A 16,905-nucleotide genomic window follows, 5' to 3' on the forward strand; every position below is an offset into this window, starting at 1 on the left:
CCGGAGGAGGGTTCCTGGAGCTCTCCCTCGGGCAGGTGGCCCTCCGGGAGCTTCACTCCCAGCTCGCCTGTCTTGACGTCCACGTCGGCAGACGGCAGCTCGATACTGACGTCACTGGCCTTGACGTCAGTCTGGATGGAGGGCAGGGACACGTCTGCCTCAGCCTTTGGCAGGGACACGTCCACTGAGGCCTCCATGGACTTGCCTGGCCCAGACATCCCGAAGGAAGGCATCTTGAACTTGGGCATCTTGAACTTGCTGTCTTTGGTGGCCACCTCTGTGTCCCCCAGAACGATGTCTCCCTCCAGCTTGGCGCCCGGAGCCTGAATGTCCACCTCCACACTGGGCAGCGAAACCTCCATGTCGGGGACGGTCACCTCCCCTTTGGCGCCCTTCAGGTCCAGCTTGGGCCCCTTGATGTCCACCTGGGGGGCCTTGACGTCTACTTTGGGCATCTTCACGCTGGGCATCTGCACCTTGGGCATGTGGCCCTTGAACGTGGCCCCTTCTGCTTTGCCCTTCAGTTCTCCAAGCTTCACTTCTCCCTCGGGGACGGTCACCTCCCCTTTGGCGCCCTTCAGGTCTACTTTGGGCCCCTTGATGTCCACCTGGGGGCCCTTGAAGTCTACTTTGGGCATCTTCATGCTGGGCATGTGCACCTTGGGCAGGTGCCCTTTGAGTCCAACTCCGGAGGAGGGTTCCTGGAGCTCTCCCTCGGGCAGGTGGCCCTCCGGGAGCTTCACTCCCAGCTCGCCTGTCTTCACTTCCACGTCGGCAGAGGGCAGCTCGATGCTGAGGTCACTGGTCTTGATGTCAGTCTGGATGGAGGGCAGGGACACGTCCACTGAGGCCTCCATGGACTTGCCGGGCCCAGACGTCCCGAAGGAAGGCATCTTGAACTTGGGCATCTTGAACTTGCTGTCGTGGGCTGCCACCTCCTTGGAACCCAAGACAATGTCGCCCTCCAGCTTGGCGCCCGGAGCCTGGACGTCGATCTCCACACTGGGCAGCGACACTTCCATGTCAGGGGCCGACACCTCCCCTTTGGCGCCCTTCAGGTCCAGTTTGGGCCCCTTGATGTCCACCTGGGGGCCCTTGAAGTCTACTTTGGGCATCTTCATGCTGGGCATGTGCACCTTGGGCAGGTGCCCTTTGAACCCCATTCCGGAGGAGGGTCCCTCGAGCTCTCCCTCAGGCAGGTGGCCCTCCGGGAGCTTCACTGCCAGCTCGCCTGTCTTGATGTCCACGTCGGCAGACGGCAGCTCGATACTGACGTCACTGGCCTTGACGTCAGTCTGGATGGAGGGCAGGGACACGTCTGCCTCAGCCTTTGGCAGGGACACGTCCACTGAGGCCTCCATGGACTTGCCTGGCCCAGACATCCCGAAGGAAGGCATCTTGAACTTGGGCATCTTGAACTTGCTGTCTTTGGTGGCCACCTCTGTGTCCCCCAGAACGATGTCTCCCTCCAGCTTGGCGCCCGGAGCCTGAATGTCCACCTCCACACTGGGCAGCGAAACCTCCATGTCGGGGACGGTCACCTCCCCTTTGGCGCCCTTCAGGTCCAGCTTGGGCCCCTTGATGTCCATCTGGGGGGCCTTGACGTCTACTTTGGGTATCTTCACGCTGGGCATCTGCACCTTGGGCATGTGGCCCTTGAACGTGGCCCCTTCTGCTTTGCCCTTCAGTTCTCCAAGCTTCACTTCTCCCTCGGGGACGGTCACCTCCCCTTTGGCGCCCTTCAGGTCTACTTTGGGCCCCTTGATGTCCACCTGGGGGCCCTTGAAGTCTACTTTGGGCATCTTCATGCTGGGCATGTGCACCTTGGGCAGGTGCCCTTTGAGTCCAACTCCGGAGGAGGGTTCCTGGAGCTCTCCCTCGGGCAGGTGGCCCTCCGGGAGCTTCACTCCCAGCTCGCCTGTCTTCACTTCCACGTCGGCAGAGGGCAGCTCGATGCTGAGGTCACTGGTCTTGATGTCAGTCTGGATGGAGGGCAGGGACACGTCCACTGAGGCCTCCATGGACTTGCCGGGCCCAGACGTCCCGAAGGAAGGCATCTTGAACTTGGGCATCTTGAACTTGCTGTCGTGGGCTGCCACCTCCTTGGAACCCAAGACAATGTCGCCCTCCAGCTTGGCGCCCGGAGCCTGGACGTCGATCTCCACACTGGGCAGCGACACTTCCATGTCAGGGGCCGACACCTCCCCTTTGGCGCCCTTCAGGTCCAGTTTGGGCCCCTTGATGTCCACCTGGGGGCCCTTGAAGTCTACTTTGGGCATCTTCATGCTGGGCATGTGCACCTTGGGCAGGTGCCCTTTGAACCCCATTCCGGAGGAGGGTCCCTCGAGCTCTCCCTCAGGCAGGTGGCCCTCCGGGAGCTTCACTGCCAGCTTGCCTGTCTTGATGTCCACGTCGGCAGACGGCAGCTCGATACTGACGTCACTGGCCTTGACGTCAGTCTGGATGGAGGGCAGGGACACGTCTGCCTCAGCCTTTGGCAGGGACACGTCCACTGAGGCCTCCATGGACTTGCCTGGCCCAGACATCCCGAAGGAAGGCATCTTGAACTTGGGCATCTTGAACTTGCTGTCTTTGGTGGCCACCTCTGTGTCCCCCAGAACGATGTCTCCCTCCAGCGTGGCGCCCGGAGCCTGAATGTCCACCTCCACACTGGGCAGCGAAACCTCCATGTCGGGGACGGTCACCTCCCCTTTGGCGCCCTTCAGGTCCAGCTTGGGCCCCTTGATGTCCACCTGGGGGGCCTTGACGTCTACTTTGGGCATCTTCACGCTGGGCATCTGCACCTTGGGCATGTGGCCCTTGAACGTGGCCCCTTCTGCTTTGCCCTTCAGTTCTCCAAGCTTCACTTCTCCCTCGGGGACGGTCACCTCCCCTTTGGCGCCCTTCAGGTCCACTTTGGGCCCCTTGATGTCCACCTGGGGGCCCTTGAAGTCTACTTTGGGCATCTTCATGCTGGGCATGTGCACCTTGGGCAGGTGCCCTTTGAGTCCAACTCCGGAGGAGGGTTCCTGGAGCTCTCCCTCGGGCAGGTGGCCCTCCGGGAGCTTCACTCCCAGCTCGCCTGTCTTCACGTCCACGTCGGCAGAGGGCAGCTCGATGCTGAGGTCACTGGTCTTGATGTCAGTCTGGATGGAGGGCAGGGACACGTCCACTGAGGCCTCCATGGACTTGCCGGGCCCAGACGTCCCGAAGGAAGGCATCTTGAACTTGGGCATCTTGAACTTGCTGTCGTGGGCTGCCACCTCCTTGGAACCCAAGACAATGTCGCCCTCCAGCTTGGCGCCCGGAGCCTGGACGTCGATCTCCACACTGGGCAGCGACACTTCCATGTCAGGGGCCGACACCTCCCCTTTGGCGCCCTTCAGGTCCAGTTTGGGCCCCTTGATGTCCACCTGGGGGCCCTTGAAGTCTACTTTGGGCATCTTCATGCTGGGCATGTGCACCTTGGGCAGGTGCCCTTTGAACCCCATTCCGGAGGAGGGTCCCTCGAGCTCTCCCTCAGGCAGGTGGCCCTCCGGGAGCTTCACTGCCAGCTCGCCTGTCTTGATGTCCACGTCGGCAGACGGCAGCTCGATACTGACGTCACTGGCCTTGACGTCAGTCTGGATGGAGGGCAGGGACACGTCTGCCTCAGCCTTTGGCAGGGACACGTCCACTGAGGCCTCCATGGACTTGCCTGGCCCAGACATCCCGAAGGAAGGCATCTTGAACTTGGGCATCTTGAACTTGCTGTCTTTGGTGGCCACCTCTGTGTCCCCCAGAACGATGTCTCCCTCCAGCGTGGCGCCCGGAGCCTGAATGTCCACCTCCACACTGGGCAGCGAAACCTCCATGTCGGGGACGGTCACCTCCCCTTTGGCGCCCTTCAGGTCCAGCTTGGGCCCCTTGATGTCCACCTGGGGGGCCTTGACGTCTACTTTGGGCATCTTCACGCTGGGCATCTGCACCTTGGGCATGTGGCCCTTGAACGTGGCCCCTTCTGCTTTGCCCTTCAGTTCTCCAAGCTTCACTTCTCCCTCGGGGACGGTCACCTCCCCTTTGGCGCCCTTCAGGTCCACTTTGGGCCCCTTGATGTCCACCTGGGGGCCCTTGAAGTCTACTTTGGGCATCTTCATGCTGGGCATGTGCACCTTGGGCAGGTGCCCTTTGAGTCCAACTCCGGAGGAGGGTTCCTGGAGCTCTCCCTCGGGCAGGTGGCCCTCCGGGAGCTTCACTCCCAGCTCGCCTGTCTTCACTTCCACGTCGGCAGAGGGCAGCTCGATGCTGAGGTCACTGGTCTTGATGTCAGTCTGGATGGAGGGCAGGGACACGTCCACTGAGGCCTCCATGGACTTGCCGGGCCCAGACGTCCCGAAGGAAGGCATCTTGAACTTGGGCATCTTGAACTTGCTGTCGTGGGCTGCCACCTCCTTGGAACCCAAGACAATGTCGCCCTCCAGCTTGGCGCCCGGAGCCTGGACGTCGATCTCCACACTGGGCAGCGACACTTCCATGTCAGGGGCCGACACCTCCCCTTTGGCGCCCTTCAGGTCCAGTTTGGGCCCCTTGATGTCCACCTGGGGGCCCTTGAAGTCTACTTTGGGCATCTTCATGCTGGGCATGTGCACCTTGGGCAGGTGCCCTTTGGACCCACTCCGGAGGAGGGTTCCTGGAGCTCTCCCTCGGGCAGGTGGCCCTCCGGGAGCTTCACTCCCAGCTCGCCTGTCTTGACTGTCCACGTCGGCAGACGGCAGCTCGATACTGACGTCACTGGCCTTGACGTCAGTCTGGATGGAGGGCAGGGACACGTCTGCCTCAGCCTTTGGCAGGGACACGTCCACTGAGGCCTCCATGGACTTGCCTGGCCCAGACATCCCGAAGGAAGGCATCTTGAACTTGGGCATCTTGAACTTGCTGTCTTTGGTGGCCACCTCTGTGTCCCCCAGAACGATGTCTCCCTCCAGCTTGGCGCCCGGAGCCTGAATGTCCACCTCCACACTGGGCAGCGAAACCTCCATGTCGGGGACGGTCACCTCCCCTTTGGCGCCCTTCAGGTCCAGCTTGGGCCCCTTGATGTCCACCTGGGGGGCCTTGACGTCTACTTTGGGCATCTTCACGCTGGGCATCTGCACCTTGGGCATGTGGCCCTTGAACGTGGCCCCTTCTGCTTTGCCCTTCAGTTCTCCAAGCTTCACTTCTCCCTCGGGGACGGTCACCTCCCCTTTGGCGCCCTTCAGGTCTACTTTGGGCCCCTTGATGTCCACCTGGGGGCCCTTGAAGTCTACTTTGGGCATCTTCATGCTGGGCATGTGCACCTTGGGCAGGTGCCCTTTGAGTCCAACTCCGGAGGAGGGTTCCTGGAGCTCTCCCTCGGGCAGGTGGCCCTCCGGGAGCTTCACTCCCAGCTCGCCTGTCTTCACGTCCACGTCGGCAGAGGGCAGCTCGATGCTGAGGTCACTGGTCTTGATGTCAGTCTGGATGGAGGGCAGGGACACGTCCACTGAGGCCTCCATGGACTTGCCGGGCCCAGACGTCCCGAAGGAAGGCATCTTGAACTTGGGCATCTTGAACTTGCTGTCGTGGGCTGCCACCTCCTTGGAACCCAAGACAATGTCGCCCTCCAGCTTGGCGCCCGGAGCCTGGACGTCGATCTCCACACTGGGCAGCGACACTTCCATGTCAGGGGCCGACACCTCCCCTTTGGCGCCCTTCAGGTCCAGTTTGGGCCCCTTGATGTCCACCTGGGGGCCCTTGAAGTCTACTTTGGGCATCTTCATGCTGGGCATGTGCACCTTGGGCAGGTGCCCTTTGAACCCCATTCCGGAGGAGGGTCCCTCGAGCTCTCCCTCAGGCAGGTGGCCCTCCGGGAGCTTCACTGCCAGCTCGCCTGTCTTGATGTCCACGTCGGCAGACGGCAGCTCGATACTGACGTCACTGGCCTTGACGTCAGTCTGGATGGAGGGCAGGGACACGTCTGCCTCAGCCTTTGGCAGGGACACGTCCACTGAGGCCTCCATGGACTTGCCTGGCCCAGACATCCCGAAGGAAGGCATCTTGAACTTGGGCATCTTGAACTTGCTGTCTTTGGTGGCCACCTCTGTGTCCCCCAGAACGATGTCTCCCTCCAGCTTGGCGCCCGGAGCCTGAATGTCCACCTCCACACTGGGCAGCGAAACCTCCATGTCGGGGACGGTCACCTCCCCTTTGGCGCCCTTCAGGTCCACTTTGGGCCCCTTGATGTCCACCTGGGGGCCCTTGAAGTCTACTTTGGGCATCTTCATGCTGGGCATGTGCACCTTGGGCAGGTGCCCTTTGAGTCCAACTCCGGAGGAGGGTTCCTGGAGCTCTCCCTCGGGCAGGTGGCCCTCCGGGAGCTTCACTCCCAGCTCGCCTGTCTTCACGTCCACATCGGCAGAGGGCAGCTCGATGCTGAGGTCACTGGTCTTGATGTCAGTCTGGATGGAGGGCAGGGACACGTCCACTGAGGCCTCCATGGACTTGCCGGGCCCAGACGTCCCGAAGGAAGGCATCTTGAACTTGGGCATCTTGAACTTGCTGTCGTGGGCTGCCACCTCCTTGGAACCCAAGACAATGTCGCCCTCCAGCTTGGCGCCCGGAGCCTGGACGTCGATCTCCACACTGGGCAGCGACACTTCCATGTCAGGGGCCGACACCTCCCCTTTGGCGCCCTTCAGGTCCAGTTTGGGCCCCTTGATGTCCACCTGGGGGCCCTTGAAGTCTACTTTGGGCATCTTCATGCTGGGCATGTGCACCTTGGGCAGGTGCCCTTTGAACCCCATTCCGGAGGAGGGTCCCTCGAGCTCTCCCTCAGGCAGGTGGCCCTCCGGGAGCTTCACTGCCAGCTCGCCTGTCTTGATGTCCACGTCGGCAGACGGCAGCTCGATACTGACGTCACTGGCCTTGACGTCAGTCTGGATGGGGGGCAGGGACACGTCTGCCTCAGCCTTTGGCAGGGACACGTCCACTGAGGCCTCCATGGACTTGCCTGGCCCAGACATCCCGAAGGAAGGCATCTTGAACTTGGGCATCTTGAACTTGCTGTCTTTGGTGGCCACCTCTGTGTCCCCCAGAACGATGTCTCCCTCCAGCTTGGCGCCCGGAGCCTGAATGTCCACCTCCACACTGGGCAGCGAAACCTCCATGTCGGGGACGGTCACCTCCCCTTTGGCGCCCTTCAGGTCCAGCTTGGGCCCCTTGATGTCCATCTGGGGGGCCTTGACGTCTACTTTGGGTATCTTCACGCTGGGCATCTGCACCTTGGGCATGTGGCCCTTGAACGTGGCCCCTTCTGCTTTGCCCTTCAGTTCTCCAAGCTTCACTTCTCCCTCGGGGACGGTCACCTCCCCTTTGGCGCCCTTCAGGTCTACTTTGGGCCCCTTGATGTCCACCTGGGGGCCCTTGAAGTCTACTTTGGGCATCTTCATGCTGGGCATGTGCACCTTGGGCAGGTGCCCTTTGAGTCCAACTCCGGAGGAGGGTTCCTGGAGCTCTCCCTCGGGCAGGTGGCCCTCCGGGAGCTTCACTCCCAGCTCGCCTGTCTTCACGTCCACGTCGGCAGAGGGCAGCTCGATGCTGAGGTCACTGGTCTTGATGTCAGTCTGGATGGAGGGCAGGGACACGTCCACTGAGGCCTCCATGGACTTGCCGGGCCCAGACGTCCCGAAGGAAGGCATCTTGAACTTGGGCATCTTGAACTTGCTGTCGTGGGCTGCCACCTCCTTGGAACCCAAGACAATGTCGCCCTCCAGCTTGGCGCCCGGAGCCTGGACGTCGATCTCCACACTGGGCAGCGACACTTCCATGTCAGGGGCCGACACCTCCCCTTTGGCGCCCTTCAGGTCCAGTTTGGGCCCCTTGATGTCCACCTGGGGGCCCTTGAAGTCTACTTTGGGCATCTTCATGCTGGGCATGTGCACCTTGGGCAGGTGCCCTTTGAACCCCCTTCCGGAGGAGGGTCCCTCGAGCTCTCCCTCAGGCAGGTGGCCCTCCGGGAGCTTCACTGCCAGCTCGCCTGTCTTGATGTCCACGTCGGCAGACGGCAGCTCGATACTGACGTCACTGGCCTTGACGTCAGTCTGGATGGAGGGCAGGGACACGTCTGCCTCAGCCTTTGGCAGGGACACGTCCACTGAGGCCTCCATGGACTTGCCTGGCCCAGACATCCCGAAGGAAGGCATCTTGAACTTGGGCATCTTGAACTTGCTGTCTTTGGTGGCCACCTCTGTGTCCCCCAGAACGATGTCTCCCTCCAGCGTGGCGCCCGGAGCCTGAATGTCCACCTCCACACTGGGCAGCGAAACCTCCATGTCGGGGACGGTCACCTCCCCTTTGGCGCCCTTCAGGTCCAGCTTGGGCCCCTTGATGTCCACCTGGGGGGCCTTGACGTCTACTTTGGGCATCTTCACGCTGGGCATCTGCACCTTGGGCATGTGGCCCTTGAACGTGGCCCCTTCTGCTTTGCCCTTCAGTTCTCCAAGCTTCACTTCTCCCTCGGGGACGGTCACCTCCCCTTTGGCGCCCTTCAGGTCCACTTTGGGCCCCTTGATGTCCACCTGGGGGCCCTTGAAGTCTACTTTGGGCATCTTCATGCTGGGCATGTGCACCTTGGGCAGGTGCCCTTTGAGTCCAACTCCGGAGGAGGGTTCCTGGAGCTCTCCCTCGGGCAGGTGGCCCTCCGGGAGCTTCACTCCCAGCTCGCCTGTCTTCACGTCCACGTCGGCAGAGGGCAGCTCGATGCTGAGGTCACTGGTCTTGATGTCAGTCTGGATGGAGGGCAGGGACACGTCCACTGAGGCCTCCATGGACTTGCCGGGCCCAGACGTCCCGAAGGAAGGCATCTTGAACTTGGGCATCTTGAACTTGCTGTCGTGGGCTGCCACCTCCTTGGAACCCAAGACAATGTCGCCCTCCAGCTTGGCGCCCGGAGCCTGGACGTCGATCTCCACACTGGGCAGCGACACTTCCATGTCAGGGGCCGACACCTCCCCTTTGGCGCCCTTCAGGTCCAGTTTGGGCCCCTTGATGTCCACCTGGGGGCCCTTGAAGTCTACTTTGGGCATCTTCATGCTGGGCATGTGCACCTTGGGCAGGTGCCCTTTGAACCCCATTCCGGAGGAGGGTCCCTCGAGCTCTCCCTCAGGCAGGTGGCCCTCCGGGAGCTTCACTGCCAGCTCGCCTGTCTTGATGTCCACGTCGGCAGACGGCAGCTCGATACTGACGTCACTGGCCTTGACGTCAGTCTGGATGGAGGGCAGGGACACGTCTGCCTCAGCCTTTGGCAGGGACACGTCCACTGAGGCCTCCATGGACTTGCCTGGCCCAGACATCCCGAAGGAAGGCATCTTGAACTTGGGCATCTTGAACTTGCTGTCTTTGGTGGCCACCTCTGTGTCCCCCAGAACGATGTCTCCCTCCAGCGTGGCGCCCGGAGCCTGAATGTCCACCTCCACACTGGGCAGCGAAACCTCCATGTCGGGGACGGTCACCTCCCCTTTGGCGCCCTTCAGGTCCAGCTTGGGCCCCTTGATGTCCACCTGGGGGGCCTTGACGTCTACTTTGGGCATCTTCACGCTGGGCATCTGCACCTTGGGCATGTGGCCCTTGAACGTGGCCCCTTCTGCTTTGCCCTTCAGTTCTCCAAGCTTCACTTCTCCCTCGGGGACGGTCACCTCCCCTTTGGCGCCCTTCAGGTCCACTTTGGGCCCCTTGATGTCCACCTGGGGGCCCTTGAAGTCTACTTTGGGCATCTTCATGCTGGGCATGTGCACCTTGGGCAGGTGCCCTTTGAGTCCAACTCCGGAGGAGGGTTCCTGGAGCTCTCCCTCGGGCAGGTGGCCCTCCGGGAGCTTCACTCCCAGCTCGCCTGTCTTCACGTCCACGTCGGCAGAGGGCAGCTCGATGCTGAGGTCACTGGTCTTGATGTCAGTCTGGATGGAGGGCAGGGACACGTCCACTGAGGCCTCCATGGACTTGCCGGGCCCAGACGTCCCGAAGGAAGGCATCTTGAACTTGGGCATCTTGAACTTGCTGTCGTGGGCTGCCACCTCCTTGGAACCCAAGACAATGTCGCCCTCCAGCTTGGCGCCCGGAGCCTGGACGTCGATCTCCACACTGGGCAGCGACACTTCCATGTCAGGGGCCGACACCTCCCCTTTGGCGCCCTTCAGGTCCAGTTTGGGCCCCTTGATGTCCACCTGGGGGCCCTTGAAGTCTACTTTGGGCATCTTCATGCTGGGCATGTGCACCTTGGGCAGGTGCCCTTTGAACCCCATTCCGGAGGAGGGTCCCTCGAGCTCTCCCTCAGGCAGGTGGCCCTCCGGGAGCTTCACTGCCAGCTCGCCTGTCTTGATGTCCACGTCGGCAGACGGCAGCTCGATACTGACGTCACTGGCCTTGACGTCAGTCTGGATGGAGGGCAGGGACACGTCTGCCTCAGCCTTTGGCAGGGACACGTCCACTGAGGCCTCCATGGACTTGCCTGGCCCAGACATCCCGAAGGAAGGCATCTTGAACTTGGGCATCTTGAACTTGCTGTCTTTGGTGGCCACCTCTGTGTCCCCCAGAACGATGTCTCCCTCCAGCGTGGCGCCCGGAGCCTGAATGTCCACCTCCACACTGGGCAGCGAAACCTCCATGTCGGGGACGGTCACCTCCCCTTTGGCGCCCTTCAGGTCCAGCTTGGGCCCCTTGATGTCCACCTGGGGGGCCTTGACGTCTACTTTGGGCATCTTCACGCTGGGCATCTGCACCTTGGGCATGTGGCCCTTGAACGTGGCCCCTTCTGCTTTGCCCTTCAGTTCTCCAAGCTTCACTTCTCCCTCGGGGACGGTCACCTTCCCTTTGGCGCCCTTCAGGTCCACTTTGGGCCCCTTGATGTCCACCTGGGGGCCCTTGAAGTCTACTTTGGGCATCTTCATGCTGGGCATGTGCACCTTGGGCAGGTGCCCTTTGAGTCCAACTCCGGAGGAGGGTTCCTGGAGCTCTCCCTCGGGCAGGTGGCCCTCCGGGAGCTTCACTCCCAGCTCGCCTGTCTTCACGTCCACGTCGGCAGAGGGCAGCTCGATGCTGAGGTCACTGGTCTTGATGTCAGTCTGGATGGAGGGCAGGGACACGTCCACTGAGGCCTCCATGGACTTGCCGGGCCCAGACGTCCCGAAGGAAGGCATCTTGAACTTGGGCATCTTGAACTTGCTGTCGTGGGCTGCCACCTCCTTGGAACCCAAGACAATGTCGCCCTCCAGCTTGGCGCCCGGAGCCTGGACGTCGATCTCCACACTGGGCAGCGACACTTCCATGTCAGGGGCCGACACCTCCCCTTTGGCGCCCTTCAGGTCCAGTTTGGGCCCCTTGATGTCCACCTGGGGGCCCTTGAAGTCTACTTTGGGCATCTTCATGCTGGGCATGTGCACCTTGGGCAGGTGCCCTTTGAACCCCATTCCGGAGGAGGGTCCCTCGAGCTCTCCCTCAGGCAGGTGGCCCTCCGGGAGCTTCACTGCCAGCTCGCCTGTCTTGATGTCCACGTCGGCAGACGGCAGCTCGATACTGACGTCACTGGCCTTGACGTCAGTCTGGATGGAGGGCAGGGACACGTCTGCCTCAGCCTTTGGCAGGGACACGTCCACTGAGGCCTCCATGGACTTGCCTGGCCCAGACATCCCGAAGGAAGGCATCTTGAACTTGGGCATCTTGAACTTGCTGTCTTTGGTGGCCACCTCTGTGTCCCCCAGAACGATGTCTCCCTCCAGCGTGGCGCCCGGAGCCTGAATGTCCACCTCCACACTGGGCAGCGAAACCTCCATGTCGGGGACGGTCACCTCCCCTTTGGCGCCCTTCAGGTCCAGCTTGGGCCCCTTGATGTCCACCTGGGGGGCCTTGACGTCTACTTTGGGCATCTTCACGCTGGGCATCTGCACCTTGGGCATGTGGCCCTTGAACGTGGCCCCTTCTGCTTTGCCCTTCAGTTCTCCAAGCTTCACTTCTCCCTCGGGGACGGTCACCTCCCCTTTGGCGCCCTTCAGGTCCACTTTGGGCCCCTTGATGTCCACCTGGGGGCCCTTGAAGTCTACTTTGGGCATCTTCATGCTGGGCATGTGCACCTTGGGCAGGTGCCCTTTGAGTCCAACTCCGGAGGAGGGTTCCTGGAGCTCTCCCTCGGGCAGGTGGCCTTCTGGGAGCTTCACTCCCAGCTCGCCTGTCTTCACGTCCACGTCGGCAGAGGGCAGCTCGATGCTGAGGTCACTGGTCTTGATGTCAGTCTGGATGGAGGGCAGGGACACGTCCACTGAGGCCTCCATGGACTTGCCGGGCCCAGACGTCCCGAAGGAAGGCATCTTGAACTTGGGCATCTTGAATTTGCTGTCTTTGGTGGCCACCTGCTTGCCCCCTAGGACAATGTCACCTTGCATCTGGACCCCTTTTTTCTGCATGCCCACCTCCACACTGGGAAGTGTCACTTCCATTTCAGCGGCTGTCATATCCGCTTTGGTGCCCTTCGAGTCCAGTTTAGGCCCCTTGATTTCCATCTGGGGACCATGGAAGTCTAATTTGGGCATCTTCATGCCTGGCATGTGCATCTTGGGCATCTGGCCCTTGAAGCTGGCTCCTTCTGTTTTGCCCTTCATCTCTCCCAGGCTCACCTGTCCCTCAGGCAGGGCCACCTCCATCTCTCCCCCAGGGAGCTCGAGATCAGCCGATGGCAATCTGACGCTGCCCTCTGCGACTCCCATCTCACCTTGGAAGTAAGGCAGCGTCATCTTCCCTTCGTCCATGGGCCCTGGCATGTCCACGGAACTTCCCCAATCCTTGCTCGGTACCGATGTGCCGAACGAAGGCATCTTGAACTTGGGCATCTTGAATTTGCTTTCCTTGGCCGCCACTTTCTTATCCCCCTGGATGAGTTCACCCTCAAGTCTGAGCCCTGGTGCCGGAATGTTGTCTACGCTGGGCAGTGACACTTCCTTATTGGGTACATTCACCTCCCCTTTGGCGTCCTTCAAGTCCAGTTTGGGCCCCTTGATGTCCCCCAGGGGACCCTTTAGATCCACCTTGGGTACCTGGATGCTGGGCATCTGCACCTTGGCCATGTGGCCTTTGAATCTGGCTCCTGCTTTGCCTTTCAGCTCTCCCTGGGTCACCTCTCCCTCGGGGACGGCCACCGCCCACTCTCCCCCAGGGATCTCGAGGTCAGCAGATGGCAAGTGGATGCTACCCTCTGGGACTCGCATCTCGCCTTCCAGGGAAGGAAGTCTCGCCTCCCCTCTCGACTCAGTCTCCGGCATGTCCACAGGTGTCCCCCAGTTTGTCTCTGGCCTCGATACTCCGAAGGAAGGCATCTTGAACTTGGGTATCTTGACCTTCCCCTCCCAGGTGTCCATCTCTCTGTCCCTCAGGACAACATCTCCCTCCACCATTGGGCCTGGTGCCTGGATGTTCGCCTCCATGCTGGGCAGCGACACCTCCATGTCAGGGGCCGACACCTCCCCTTTGGCGCCCTTCAGGTCCAGTTTGGGCCCCTTGATGTCCACCTGGGGGCCCTTGAAGTCTACTTTGGGCATCTTCATGCTGGGCATGTGCACCTTGGGCAGGTGCCCTTTGAGTTCGATTCCAGAGGCAGGTCCCTCGAGCTGTCCCTCAGGCAGGTGGCCCTCCGGGAGCTTCACTCCCAGCTCGCCTGTCTTGATGTCCACGTCGGCAGACGGCAGCTCGGTACTGAGGTCACTGGCCTTGACGTCAGTCTGGATGGAGGGCAGGGACACGTCTGCCTCAGCCTTGGGCAGGGACACGTCCCCTGAGGCCTCCATGGCTGCCCCTGACGTGCAGAAGGAAGGCATCCTGAACTTGGGCATCTTGAACTTGCTGTCGTGGGCGACCACCTCCTTGTCCCCGAGGCCGAGGCTGCCCTCCAGCTTGGCCCCCCGGTCCCTCTCTGCTGTCCTCCTTGCTGGGTGTTTCTGGCCTCCTCTCTCCTTCCCATCGGCGTCCTCTGCGTCCATCTGCAAATTGACAGCCGTGAAGTGTCTGTGTCTCTGGGTCTCTCTGTCTGTTTCCTGTCCCCGTGTTCCTGCCCTGGGCTTTGCCTCCTCAGGCGACCATCCGAACGAGGGCATTTTCAACCCCAGCATTTTCCTCTTCTCCTCCCCGCCCCCCACGTCACTGTCCCCCCTTTTGCTGCCCTCTCTCAGTCCTGCCGCGCCCCTCTCTGCTCTGGCATCCTCCCCGTGCAGCCCATGCGCTGTGGGGACTCTGCCCCACGCAGTGTCTGGGCCATGGTCCCCCTCCTCCATGGCCGCAGCGGCCGGCTGCTCCTGCTGGGGCCCCGGCTCGCGGGCCTGCATTCCTCCTTCGGTGCCCAGCTCTTTTCCTTTGGAAAAGCTGAAGGTGGGCGTCTGTAGGTTTGGTGCTCGGGTCTGGCACTCGGCTGGTGGCCCCGGGGGCGGCCTCACCGGCAGGGTCTTGCAAGGATCACCTGGCAATGCCCGTGTCCAGCCTCTGTCTCCCTCCCCTTGGCCTGCCCGGCTTCGTCCGGGGGCTGGGCCCGCCCCGGCTGTCCCCCGTGGCACCCTCTCCCCCTGGCCCTGCCCCGCCTTTGTCTTCTTTCGGCGTCTGGGTGCCATGCCCATTCCACCCTCCATGCTCAGAACAGGTGTCCCCTCCGGGGTCTCTGCCGCCCTGCCCTCCCTCATGTCCTGTCGGCTGTCACCCCAGGACCCCGCCTCCGCAAGGTGGGGGGTCTGGATAGTCCCGCCTCGGGCCACTCTGCCTCGGCGCCCCACCGGCGACTGTGCCTTCCCGGAGCCCACCTTGAACCTCAGGTTTAGGAACCGCCTCCTCCGCTGGCTGCCGGCCCCGGCCGTCCGCTCCCGCTCCTCTGCCAGGAACTGGGCCTCCGTGTCCGAGCTCGTGGGGGACCCGCTGGGGGCCTGGCCCCTCTCGTAGGCCTCGGAGGAGCTGTGCGACCTCCGGGGCCCACGCTTGCTCTTCGTGGCTTGGAATTTGGGCCAGGACAGCCTCTCCCTCTGGGCCCGCCGGCCTCTGCCTGCCCTGGACTTGGAGATGAGCCTCTCTTGGTCCCCGTCTCTCTCCAGCGTCTTCACGGGTGTGTCTGTGCTCCCCTCGGCGACATCTTCGTCCTGAAACGCAGGGAGAGGAGCCGGTTGGAGCTGGTACAAGCAGTCCGCAGTCCGCGCCCTGGGCTCAGGGCCACACACACACCCCCCCCCTCGGGGCCACGGCGGGCTCACCTGGGTCCCCGTGTGCTTTGGGGCACGCTGAGCGGTGCTGGAGGCCCAGTCCTCGGGCCCTGCGGCCTGGAGCTTCCGTTTGATCTTGAACTGGACCTTGTACGGTTCTGAGTACTGAAGTATTTTGAGAGCATCCTCATAGTTAATGTGGTCAAAGAAGACGGTAGCGCTGAGCAGCTGATCCCCTAGATAGAGACAGAGGGACCGTGGCCTTAGCTCCCCCAGGTTCGTCCTTGCTGGGACAGAGGGGCCTGCAGGGGTGCAGAGGGGTGTGGAGTGGCCTGCAGGGGTGTGGAGGGGCCTGCAGGGGTGTGGAGGGGTGTACAGGGGCCTGCAGGTGTGCGGAGGGGTGTGGAGTGGCCTGCAGGGGTGTGGAGGGGCCTGCAGGGGTGCGGAGGGGCCTGCAGGGGTGCGGAGGGGCCTGGATGGGTATGGAGGGCCTGCAGGAGTGTGTGCACAAGAGGGAGTCGCCATGTGCCCAGCCCTTCCCTCCATGGAGCTCTGCGCGGGCAGGTGTCCCCCCTGTCACAGGGGAGAGAGCCCAGCATGGGGACAACATCCTGAGCTCCGGGCTGGCCTGGCCCCTGCAGACCCTCCCGTGCTGAGGGGACCAGGGAGCAGGGACGGGCGGCCAGGGCACCTTCTCTCAGGCCGAAGAGCTTGGCGGCCGAGGAGTCCTTCAGCACCTGCTTGACAAAGATGCCCTGGGCCCCGCCGCCCGTGACGCTGTAGCCGCTGGCGCCGGCCTCCACCTCGGTCTTCAGTGTCGCCTCGGTCGCCTCCTGCGTGGACGGAGCGGAGCACACCGGGGCCTGGGTGAGCACGTGTGCGTCCTGCCATGGGCCCAGGGCTGGGGCTGCCTCCTCCAGGACAGAGAGTCCAGGTCCTGCCCAACTTCGCACGCAGAGGGCACGGGGGGGGGGGGGGGGGCGCAGCCAGGTGGGCCTGGGTTGCTGTGGCCGTTTTGCAGGCAGCCAGCTGCAGCCGCCTGGGGGGACTGGCCTCCTCCTATCCCCGCTCCCACCTGCCAGGACTCGGGGGCAGCCCGTCCACAGCCCTCCAGCCCCAGGGGGCTTGGGGAGCAAAGGGGAGGGCCTCTGCTCCCAGCTGCCAGAGCCCCCATGCCCCCTCCCCCACCTCCCTCCCCATGTTGTTCATTCCACACTCGCTGTGAGCTCTGGTCGCCAAGGAGGCCGCTGGTGCTCAAGCTGCCCGGGTCACAAATGCGGAGGCAAATGCAGCCAAGGGCGCGGCCTGCCTGGCCTGGGCGTGGCCGGGGCGGGGCTGGCAGGGCTTGAGGACTGCCAGGGACCCCGATGACAGGTGGCCGCAGGGGCAGTGCTCCCTCCCTGCTGGGAGCCCACAGAATCCAGCACCTTCCGCAGCCTGTGCAGCAGGCAGCCGCCTCAACCACGTGCGGCTGAGCAGGGAGGTGTGTGCACCCAGGTCCCCGGCCGGCAGCCTGGCTCTTCATCGGGGCCCAGGCCGGGGGGAGCCTGGCCCGGCCCCTGGAGCCCCGACCCCGGCCTGACGGGGTGCACGCCCTGCCACGGGCAGCTTTCAGTTCCGGCACCGCTCCCCCCTGCTCTGCCTGGGCCTCTGGCTGGAGCCCTGTAGGGGGTCCACCCCCCTGACCCCCGTTCCC

At 62.7% G+C, this 16,905-nt stretch overlaps 1 protein-coding gene across 1 annotated transcript in view; it reads right to left on the reverse strand.

Moving 5' to 3' along the window:
* The window catches only part of AHNAK2 (AHNAK nucleoprotein 2), a 42,084-nt gene that overhangs the window by 7,247 nt on the left and 17,932 nt on the right, over window positions 1–16,905 (reverse strand). Inside the window, 5 exon segments of the mRNA XM_036306506.1 lie at window positions 3–4,655; window positions 4,658–4,732; window positions 4,734–15,149; window positions 15,261–15,445; window positions 15,901–16,042. Coding sequence (XP_036162399.1) covers window positions 3–4,655; window positions 4,658–4,732; window positions 4,734–15,149; window positions 15,261–15,445; window positions 15,901–16,042 — 15,471 coding nt within the window.

The sequence above is a fragment of the Myotis myotis genome, unplaced genomic scaffold, assembly GCF_014108235.1.
Source record: "Myotis myotis isolate mMyoMyo1 unplaced genomic scaffold, mMyoMyo1.p scaffold_m19_p_41, whole genome shotgun sequence".
Classification (NCBI taxonomy): domain Eukaryota; kingdom Metazoa; phylum Chordata; class Mammalia; order Chiroptera; family Vespertilionidae; genus Myotis; species Myotis myotis.